The following is a 12,112-nucleotide window of genomic DNA, read 5'->3' on the forward strand; positions in this document are numbered from 1 at the left end:
CCTTGCTCTGCAGAAGCTCTTCCAAGCCAGAGAGTGAGTTAACCCCTGGGAAGAGCCCTTTTCCTGACCATGCTGCAGAAGCCCAGACTGCAGACAGCCCGTTCCCCACAGCCTAACCAAGCCCTAAATAGACTCACCCTCACACACAGCACCCATTCTTCCCAACTCACAGGTTTGACCTTTGTATACTCACACCATCTTGGGTTAAGATCAAATTTACAACAAAAAGGCTGTCACCAAGCTTGTACACTCAATCTTACTAAAGTTTTCAGTTTTATCCAGCAGCTTCAAAAGTACTACAGATGAAATTCTTAGCCATAACTAAAGTAAACTAGAAACACAGAGAGTCCTATCAAAAGCCTAAGACCCGATTCAAAATTCTTGCACTATCATTGGAAATAGCTATTAAAACTATGTTTAAGCTGAAATTAATGCGAGAAAAATTCTGATAACTGGGTTAAATTACCAAGAAATCTTGACATATTGCCTGCACCAGAGTCAAATCTATTACCAAAATCTGGAACTCAAACTAGCAGTGCCTATTTCACATGCTCAAACAATCATCAGCTGTGAGAGACTTCTGAGACTATTGAAACGGGACAGATTGAACACATCAGCTGGATTCTGTCCATTTAACTAAATATGAAATGCTCCACAGTCTAATACCGATCAAAGTTGTTATCCTCCCAGATTAACTCTTTCACATCAGATGTCTAATAGGCATAAATATGATAAATAAATAGTGATACAACAATACTATAACAGCACAACTTTTTCTTTCTTTCTTACTTTTTTTTTTTTTCACATACAGAGAGAATTGTAAAAGCATGACATATCCAAAACGACCTCTGAGTTACTGCAACTGCTTTCTAGTACTTAATGGACATAAGATCATATCTAAGGCACTTGTTTCTGGGAAATAAAGAATTAAGTCAGGAAAAGCTGATCAAAAGTTATATGCACAGATTTGTCTGCATTAATTTTATTCTCCCTCTGAGGTAATTCAGTCACAGAAAACTATCTCATGTCAAATTCCTAAAATGGACTTCTCTGCTGGGCACAGCTACTGACCTGCAGCATTTGAAGATAGCCTTCTTGTGGATCGCACAGCAGCGATGATATTCGGTGATTGTTCCTCATGCACCTCTGATTGTTGTCTCTTGAGAGCGGGAAAATTTGCCGGATAACTGTCATCCTCCCCAGAGCACTATGTACCAACTCTAATATTTCATTATCGGTGATTTCCTGTGAATGGAGACACAGACTTTTAAAAATATATACCTGCCTAGACATTTTATATTTATCTTTCATTATTTGATAAATGTTTTTAAATGGACAGTGGAAGAAAACAAGTTACAGATGCATGTGTTTTCTAGGACAAATGTTCATATTTTGTGTTTAATAACAGCACTTTTTAAATTAATCATCTGAAACAAAAGAAAACAGCTTAACACAGTACCATCTACTTCGGCAATACTAACATATTGTGGAGGTAGTTCCTCACAGAGAAGCACCAAGATGGTCTCAATAGGTTTCTAAGTAAAAAACAAGAAAAGCCTTCAAACAAAATGTATACAGAAAGAATGTTGGTTTAACAGAATAGAACCTCACTACATACTCAGACCAAAACAAATAGAAAACATTACCATCTTTAGAAAACAGGGCCCCTATATCTGAGAATAGTACAAGAAAGTACTTTTCCCATAAAAAGAGTAAATTATTCAGGCTAATCCTTATCATAATGACTTAGGGAAGACTTTTGAGGTTATCTACATTATGAAATCAAAAATATGTGAAACTTTATGGTAGGGATTGACACATATACGAATGTGAATTTCTGCATACAGAATAATGTGGGATAAATAGGATCATAGAATACCCTGAGTTGGAAGGCACTCACAAGGACCATCAAGTCCAACTCCTGGTTCACACAGGACCACCCAGAATCAGACCATATATGTGAGAGCCTTGCCCAAACACTTCTTGAACTCTGAAAGGCTTGGTGCAGTGATGGCTTCCCTGGGGAGCCTGTCCCAGTGCCCGACCACCCTCTGGGTGCAGAACCTTTCCCTAACCCCCAGCCTGACCTTCCCCTGTCCCAGCTCCATGCCGTTCCCTCGGGTCCTGTCGCTGTCCCCAGAGGGCAGAGCTCAGCGCCCAGTCCCTCTGCTCCCCTCGTGAGGGAGCTGCAGGCCGCCATGAAGCCTCCCCTCGGCCTGCTCTGCTCTGGGCTGAACAAACCAAGGAAACCTCAAGGTCATGGACAGATCCTGCATCTACTGACTGCCCTTACGTTGCAATTGGAGCCAACTCAACCACATGCTTTTCTGTATTTTGTATCTAAACAAACCCTCTATTTTTACTCTAGGAACAAGTAGTTTGAAAATCATGGTCTTAGCTGATCCTGAAATCATAACAGTGGTACAGCTTGTGATGGCTATTTCCTACCAGGAGCTCACCATTGGAAATGACAGGCGGTTGCACTAGACTGCATTCGTTCCCTCAGGCGCACCCTTCTCAATGAACGGCTTGACATCCGAGCTCCATACCACTGCCACCAGCAGCTTTGCAAGTCACACCAGCCCATCTCAAGCACAGGTTGTCTGCAATCTGCAGATCTGGGCCACCCCACTGCCAAGGTCACACACGGCCTCTTTCAGAGGGCTGCCAACAATTTGTATTGCTGTACTTGTCCGTTTTGTCACCACAACCCACACCTTGCAATGTGCCATCAGCAGAAGAGAACTCGACTCTGTACTTTTAACATTCAAGAAAAAATATTTTCTTTTCTTGCCATTTGCTCTGTCAAGCTGTGAGTGAAATGACCATGGGGTTGTTATAATTACTTGTTACGGTCGACTAGTATTGTAACTTTGGCTCAATTTAGTTTTTCTTTGCTGATTTCCCATAATTTTTTAGGAACATGAATTTTTAACTTTGTAGAGGGTGAAATTCGTTGTATTAATGACAGACCAACTGATGCTGAGTGAAAACAGAAATAAATATATTCTAAAAGAAGCCAAAGATTTTGAGTCTTGATAGAAAATTCAGGGCTGCACCTGTTGCCTCGCAGGGGGTCACCACAGGAGACCCTTGAGCTCTAGTAGAGTCCTTCAGAGAGCAGCCTTCAATTCTTCTTCTCTGGGGCTGAGGGTGTTAATGCCACAAAAGATGTCTAAGTTTCTGCCACTGCGGTCTGAGGGGGAAACAGGTTTGTGGGATACCTTTAACTCATAACCCTCTAGGTTGCATCCCTTGACTGGCAAACTCAGACTGACTGGAATCAGAAGATATCTTTTGAGAAAAATACCATGAATCATCCAAAACTTTAGTTCAACTCATGCCACATGTATGGGAGAGCCTAGTCACTGTACAGTCAAAGAAGAAAACAGGTAGGCCTTTCTAGGCCTACCACAGGCTGACTCCAGCCAGGGTGGTGGTACAGAAACGTGGCTGTAGGGGCACCTACAAAGCAAAGTGGGGCACCTGGGGTGGCTCCACAAGCAGGACAGTGAGGCTGAGTGCCTGAAATGCGGAGGGGGGCAGGTGACCACTGTCCTTCACCAGAGCGGCCCGGCTGTGCTTCCCTGGCCTAGTGGTGTGGCTGCAGCCCTTTGCCTTGCATAGTGTCAGTAGGCCCCAAGGGCTCATTTCTAGGAAAACCACAGTTCTGGCTTAGAAGCACGTGAAATTTTAAATGTCACATGTAGAAAGGTCACCTGTGTTCTGACTGTGATAAATACAGAGAGAAAAAAAAAAAAAAAGCCTACAATCCAAGAAAGAAGAAATAAATATATGTGAAGTTGGCTTTTACATTTAGATCCATCAGGGTAACAGCATATATTCAATAAATAGTTCTAAGTCACAGAGGAAAAAAACATTTCACGCTGATCTTATAATTAAACTCTACTCCTCTAGTTATTTGTTTAAAAGTTACACGTTTTCTTTCCTGTGTATCATAGGAAAATTCTCTTTACAACGTGAAACTGATAACTAAGCAAATCATTTAATACCATCCTAGAGCTTTTTTTCCAAACAAATGTACCCCAATTTTCCAATCGTGGTCATGGATCATTACACATCACAAGACAGCACAGTAATTACTTCCTGTAGTAGGTGTGAACGCTGCATTCTAAATAGTACTTACGAATTGGTTTGGCCATGCAAGTTCTCCTCACCAAATTCCATATTAAATGCCCACTTTCAGACTTTAGTGAACCCATGATGTTACTACTTCAACAGGGGTAAATCCTTACTTAATACAGATGGTGTCATTTGCTTGGCTCTGGGATGTTTTAAGGAAGAAAAATTGCCCTGCACCTCAAATAGCAATTTGCAGTCAGGCCTGTAAATACTGAATTTCTTGAATGAGGATGGAGAGAGAGCACTTTTCCCAGGAATAAAGTATGTTCTCATATATGTGTCCTTATGCTGTATTTTGCCTTCATTAAGAGAAAGAATTTGGATAGTCCAAATAATTTAGGGAACACTTAAATAGTTTGGTAGGCATACATAAGTGTAAATCTGTAAAATTAGTTCTTACCACCCAACTCAACATTGAAAAGGTATTCCTTTAAACACTATTTTCTGTTAATGTGACATATTAATGGCAAAGTTCACTCTTCAAGAATTTGTAGCATTAATTTATCTATTTGCTAACATACATTGGTCATTTGGGGGAATTCATTTATCTATTTATTTATCTGCACAAAAAGAACTTCAGTTAGTTCTTAATACCTATCCATATTGCTCAGGGGAATATTTAAATCTGCACTAGTTGTGCCCAACTATCATAACAGAAATTGCAAAATGAGACAATTATGTTTCACATTATAATCTCTATTTTCTTAGAGGTAATGACAGAATAATATAAATTTTAATGACATTAATAATTTAAAGAACAAAAAGAGAATTCCAGAAAGAATATCCCTGAGAAAGCTGGAGGATTAAACTGAATGGCAATGAGGACAAGGATGCTCATGGAGACAAAGCTGCAGATATACAAAGAATTTTTACATTAGGATCAATGCTATTTGTTAGATTATTCTTGCTCCTCTCAATGCATTACATACATCTATAAATGGATGCTTGTTCACTAGTTGAAAATTCAGAAAACATCTTTCACAATAAGCAGTTTTTAAGACATTCGTGACAGCTCACTCTGTAGATAGATTTATTCAACCTTAATATTACTCTGGCTTCCCTGTATCCCACATGAACAGACACATACACACACATATATATACAGGTTAATACTTTAAGTCATGGACATTTTTCATATCACAGAAAATATTCTAATACAAGTCTGCATGACCACCTGTCCAACTTCTGTCCTCATTGTCCTCCCACACATTTGACGTTGGCTCACTTCTTTTCCTTTAACCCAATGCCCCTAAAAATCCCCACAGGATTATAATTTCATTGAATTAGCTTTATTTCTAGTTATAAGGAGTCTTCAGTGGGTGCCCAGAAGTCTGTCTCAGATCATTGTGAGTGCCTATACAGTAAAAGATCCTCTGATTTAAGAAAACATTATTCCATAATAAAAAGTAATTATCTCAGAAAAAAAGCATGTAAAATGACAGCTATTAAAGCTAGACAAAACATAAATTGCCATTGATTTTAATGTGTATTTCACTGACAAAAGAACTCATAACAACACACTCATCTGACTTTGCTCCTAACTGACCGTTTCAATGTAATTCAACAGCAAGAGAATTAGGTCAATTCTGAACCCTACAAATTACTTTGAGCAGGATGCAGGTGCATATGCAGTCAAGTTTCACACACACACACACACATCTATATTTCAGGCATATAAGAAAATTATACATTTTTTGGGAAAAAAATCTGTAGTACCATAGATAGCATTCAAAAGATTTGTGTGGGCAAGTGGTAAATATACATTACTGGAATAAAACTGGAATAAATTTAGACATGTAAATAATTATTAAGTTTTGCATTGAAATGTGTAATTTGCTAGATCTTAAAAAAATCCAGTTTTCTAGTATTCTAATTCTTTTTTTTAAAACTGTGCATTTTTGTATCATTTTAAAAGATTATGCATATCTTAGAATGCTTGCCCTACTTTCATTTTGAATTATTGTTTAAAATTCTGCCTTATTCAAACAAAATAAGGCACAGGGAAGCATAAAATATTTATCTTCTTATTATCAGAATAAATACCAGCATCACCACTTACAGTGACTCTCTAAAAGAAAATTTGGAACTTCCTTCCATATAGACAGAAAGATTGAGTAGAATTCTAGACAGTCCCGGTTCTACCTAAGTAAAAATGAAGCCATAACTATCTGCAGACCCCCGTGGGTCTGACAGTTGGTCACTCAGAGGGCATGACATAGGCGTTTCTAGCCAAAATGAAAAAGATTTTCCAAATAAAAGTGAAGAACACTGCATTCATAAGGAATTTTTCTTCTGAAGTCAAAAGTTTCCCCAAGATTACTCTACAAGCCCTGCATTAGGAAGACACTGTTCATCACACATAACCTAACATCTTCCTACATGCTACCCTTGGGGAAAAAAAGAGAGATAAAGTAGCTTGCTGAGACACTTTATTTGATAATTGCCATGCTATTCTCTGCTCATTTTTCTCAATCTTTGAAAAATATTTTATAGAGATCTCTATATCATTATTTTCCTCTAGAAGAAGTGCCCGGATGATGACTGAGAAGCCATTTGATTCTGAAAGAAAAGGGATGAATAACTGCAGAAATACTAGGCATGTCCAATGTGGTAAAAGGAGAGAGAACTATTGGCAGAAGCACTGGAGCTGCAGGGTAGAAATGGAAAGCAAGAAATACGTCACACCAGGACAGAGACAATGGAACACTTTCTCATCTCTCATATAACAAACTGCCTCTTACAGACAGGGTGGTGAAAATAGACCTATAAAACAGCAGACATGAGAAAATTGAGCAAAAGTCCACTGAACCATTAGCAGAAGCACATTTTGAGTGAATGCTCTGGAAGTGGAGGGGGAAAAGCATCAATAAAACAGAAACTTTATCTGTACTTGGTTCTGTCTTATCACCTGGGTTGAGTTTGGGAAAGCTTTATTTAATTGATGAAGCTCTACAATACATGTGCTATCAGAATAACCAGAATCATTCAGAATGCATCAACAGCCCAGAAAGGAAGAATAAGGTCAACTGTTGTCTGAATTTTGACTCATATTCAAGTGAACATGGTTACCCAAACTTTTGGAGTAACATTATCTCAACACAGCTCAGAGTTCCCCAAGTCCTTTTAATGCTCTAAGTTCCTATGATTTCTTGCCACTGATGAAACCTGTGCTCTTGTTATATTTTCAAATCATTTTATTACTACTCCTGCAGAAATTACAAGACATTTTCTTCCTGTTTCATTTCTACCTTCTCATCCTCAACTGTGAGGACTTCTGACAAGTAGGAGTGCAGTTCTTCAGCACAGTTGTGAAGAATTTATCCAAATACTTTACAGTTGCAATTGCTATAGTAGTTTGCCAGTGCTCAGTGCCTCCAACTTTTCCATTCCAATGTTTTTCATGGATTGAAAATAGAAAACATACAGAAGCATCCTTTTTTTCTGGATGTTATTTAGACTTTAATTTTATTTTGGAGTTAAAGCTTACATGAATTTCATTAATCTTCTAACTACTGAATACTTTGCTTTCCTATGGATTTAGAATCTGTAGACTACTTTATTCCTTTAGCCTTATGCTATATATTTCAGATTTTCATCAACAACAAACTGGTCACCGATGCTTAAATACCTGTATTTATGGTTAACACTGTACATAAGCAGCAAAATAAAGATATAGGGCTTTTGAAAAGCCCTAGTTATTAAGCTCAGGTTAGCACAATAAGATGGGCTGGCTTAGAATATTCTAACAATAAAAAAGCATCTTCGATTTTGCAAGAGCAATTACAAATACAACTTACCTTTCTGCTATCCATCTTAAAGTGCTGTAGCATAAGTTGTTTGGTTGATTTTTGTTTGTTTTTAAATATGAAAAACAACAGAACATGTTTTTCTTAGTGATAAAGAAGTAAGCCGTACTGAGCCTTAGAGTCAAGCTACCCTGCATAGCATTAAACTATATCTTGAATTGTATTGAATTATCCACCTTGTAGTCCCCAGGAACACAGACAAACGTTGGGAACTGTGCTAGTGCATCTACCAGGGCAATCAAAACTATGATTCCTTTCTCCTTTACAAAGCTTAATTCTGGCAACTTTACAGTGGTTCACAGAAAAATGCAATGGAAGAATGCATGATACAGTTTTTGCAAAGTAACAAAGCTTTGCTCTAATAGAAAGAACTCCTCCCTTCTTTCTCTAAGTGTCTTGCCATGACAACTACACACATGGGTAGTTAATTGATTATTAGGAGTATTTTTTTTCCCCACAGCATATACCTTTTCTATAGAGTTCCATGTAATAAGTTGATAATTTACACAGTAAGGAACTAATGTCATGAAACTTCCACCAGTTCTCCCCACAATCCCTACAGTTCCAGATGAGAATTTAGAAGTGAATATTGTTTGAATTTCAGCATTTGCTATTCCATGTGGTAGAGGATGTGGTAATTCTAACACTGAAAAAACAGCACAATAATAGGTTATTTTGTGTTAATAACAAAGGCCCCTTTGCATCTGATCTGATGAGGTCTAATCTGGACCAACAAGAATCAGTTCAATGGAAAAGCAACAAATGAAAACTGTAGTCAAGTAGAAGCTCTAACCTTTGACTTTGACTTATTTTTTACACCTTACAATTAAATTTATTTTTATAGCACTGACGGTGTCAGCAATTCATTACTATGTATATTTCTATCAAAAGTATGTGCAATCACAATATACATTTCAAATAACTGATATCTAGAAATACAATTGTAGATTCATCCCTGGCTAAGTCAAATCTCTGGAGCTACCCCAAAGGTGGATTTGGCTAACAAAAAGTAATCAAACAATCGCTCTGGCTTGCTAAATAGCAGACTTGAGATAGAGTTTCTTGCTGATTGAAAAATGAACGTGAGACACAATTCCCGTAAATTTCATGTCTGTCAGCAAAGTTATCAAATAAATTATTTGATCAGAAGCGTATACAGTGACTATTTGTATAAACTGCCATTGTCACACACATATTGAAAAAAGGTATGTAAAATAACCTATAATAGAAGGTGCAGATCTGAAAAGTAATACCCAGTGGTGTTCATAATACACTTGTCTTTGTCTTTCCAAACTGAGATCTGAAAATATTTAGCACACTAAGATAACGTGAGTAGGATGCTGAAAATTGAAGAACAACAACAAAAATAGAACAAGGTATGAAGATAGAGATGATGACACGGAAGAAGGTAATGGAGGAAGTTTCTCCTATTCATTACGACATTTAGATTATAAATCATTTCTCAATACCCTATCTAATTTTTACTGCTGAAGATTAAATTGCATTTCCCTTATCTTTGCAGAATGAACATGTGATCACATTCTTCTTTTAATTATCTGTTCTGCTGCTATACATTTGTTTCATCTCCTGAGTTTCATAGGAAAAAATATAATTCTTTCAGCCTTTCCTCATGGGTCATATTTTACCAAGCTTTCATCATGCTAGGTGTTCTCTCTGGATTTTCAAAATTGTTCTGCATCCTCTTGTTTTGTTTTAAAGCGTCTTGCCCAGAACTTGCAATATGGTTCCAACAAGTCCACACCGATGTCAAGCAGAGCAAAATAATTGCCTCCCTTATCTTACAAAGGATTTTTCCAGTAATATATCTAAGAACTAGATTTGATTGTTTTGCAAGACCACAACAGTATTGATTCATATTCTGTTTATTAACTATGATGATTCCACGTTGCTCCTGCAGCAGACGTTTACTAGCTATTTTGTAGCCACAGCCAATGTACTCAGGACAATATTGGATTTCATCTGGTGGACTGCCTCAGATTTATTTAAATAAATTGGTACTACTAAAACATGTGTTGTTTTTTGTTTTTTTTTGTTGTTGTTGTTTTTAGCAGACTGGTTACAATTAATACTTTCTATAAATCAATATATAGAATCAAGTATGTCAATAAAAACATTAGTCTCACTTGCTTTTTTCCCTAGTAATCACATTACACTTTACCTTCTACTACATATAACCTTTTCTTGTTGCTTTTTTTGACCCCTGGTATGAGTCATTTTGCTCCTCAATCTGATTTTGTAATCATTTTGTTCATTATGCCTTTACATTCCTCCTCAGTTATCCACCTTTCTCCCCACTCTTTTTTGTAGAATACCTCTTTGATTTCAAGATCTGTAAAAATATCCTTACTGAACCAAAATATCTTATTATGTCTTCTCTTCACAGAACTCCACAGTTCTTCTGACATCCCATACTCATCATATTATCTTTCTAAAAGCCCTAGTACTTCCCGAAATTTGTCAAGTGGAAGAACCTTTTAACCGAAGTCCATTATCCCTGTTCTTGGTAGCCTTAATGAAATCTGAACTGACTGTTGTCCTTAACTTTTTAAATATGAAGGGATAACACTGTCAATCAAAAGAAACTGTGAAGTGTTGTCTGTGCTCCAACATTACTTTTTCAGCTACCTGGAAAATTAATATCCACCATTATTTCTATTTCTAATCCCTTGGACATTTCTGTCAGAGATGCACAGAAGTCATCTCCAGTATCTGTTTGTATTTCCACACGGGTATTCAACAAGCCTGACTCTCACCGCTCCTTTGCTTCAGAGCAAGTATGTGTAGTTAGGACACGCAACACTACACATCCTCTCTTCACACCTGTCCTTCAGGAAAAGTTCTCTCCAATCTCAACTAATAATGTTGTGCTCTGTCCTGTCATGTCTAATACGTTCCAAGGAAAATTTTGAATAGTGATGAAAAAGATGAAAGAAAGGATCTGATAATGGCAAAACGACTCATTTGAATGAACAGTTACATTCAGTAGCCACTTCATTTCCATGAAGAATGGTTGATTTTTTTTGTGTATTTAACTGGTTTATACATAAAAATAATGAACTCATGTATATATACGAATGAATAAACCTGAAATTAGAAATAGATATATTGATATAAAGAAATAAAATGCTGTGTTTAATTTATATATATATATATATATATATATGTATTTGTCCAAAGTTCAGTTTTGCAGAACAATTTCTTTTATCTTCTCTCTCTCCCTTGGAACAGAGAAAAATTCTAAACCATGAAATGTATGACAGAATGGGAAACATGGTTTCTAGTGGTATTTATACCCCCAGACCTACTACCGCTGCTAACAAAAAAAGCAGATGCAGACTCCTAGAGAATTGTTCCTTGTACAACCACATACAAATTCAGTTTCAAGTACTGCTGCTGTGCTTCTCCCACAGACATATGCCCTGGGCAGTGCACAGCATCTTCTCTGAACGTGCAAAAAAAAGAGAAGGGGAGAACAAAAAATGTCAGAAGTTACCAGAAGAGATGCTTGATATCAGGCACCAAAGAGAAAGAAATGTAACAGAAAAAGATAAAATAGAAAATGAAAACAAGGAAAAAGACAGGGGAAAAAAAAAGTAGTGGGGGAAGGTAGCATTGTGGAGCACTTAGAAATGTCCCACGTCATGCCACAAGAAGAAACACCCATCCATCAAAGCCAGTAGGTCACTTCACCAACACATCAAGGCATAAACAGCACAGAGGTAAGCAGAACACTAGATATGTTCAAAAAGATTTTCCTTAGAGTCAAAATTGCTGGCTATTGGCAACTCCCAATAAGCATGGACTAGTCATTGCTCTCAAGAGTTGTTTGCTTTTCCGAGAATGTTTTAAAAATCACATATATTTTGGCTTCTGAAAAGCTATTTGGCATGATTAACCCAGAATTCACATATGGCCACTACCTAAATGAATGCAAGGAATCATTCAGCATTTCTAGTTAAATAATACTAAAGAGGAAGAAAAAAAAATCTAAAATAGGGAGGGTGATTAGAAATACATTTCTATTTTCCCTTTGTATCTTCACTACTTTCAATAGATCTGCAAGTTTGAAATATAAAATGTCTTAAATGAGAAAAGTAGACATGCTTTACAAAAGTTTATTTTTAAAATATAATACGGTTGTT

At 37.0% G+C, this 12,112-nt stretch overlaps 1 protein-coding gene across 13 annotated transcripts in view; it reads right to left on the reverse strand.

The window, feature by feature from the left end:
• The window catches only part of GRID1 (glutamate ionotropic receptor delta type subunit 1), a 699,294-nt gene that overhangs the window by 212,376 nt on the left and 474,806 nt on the right, over positions 1-12,112 (reverse strand). For all 13 annotated transcript variants that reach the window (XM_067000674.1, XM_067000673.1, XM_067000680.1 and 10 more), the window contains one exon: positions 1,072-1,245. In XM_067000674.1, the coding sequence (XP_066856775.1) occupies positions 1,072-1,245 (174 nt within the window). The remainder of the gene's footprint in view (positions 1-1,071; positions 1,246-12,112) is intronic.

The sequence above is a fragment of the Anser cygnoides genome, chromosome 7, assembly GCF_040182565.1.
Source record: "Anser cygnoides isolate HZ-2024a breed goose chromosome 7, Taihu_goose_T2T_genome, whole genome shotgun sequence".
Classification (NCBI taxonomy): Eukaryota; Metazoa; Chordata; class Aves; order Anseriformes; family Anatidae; genus Anser; species Anser cygnoides.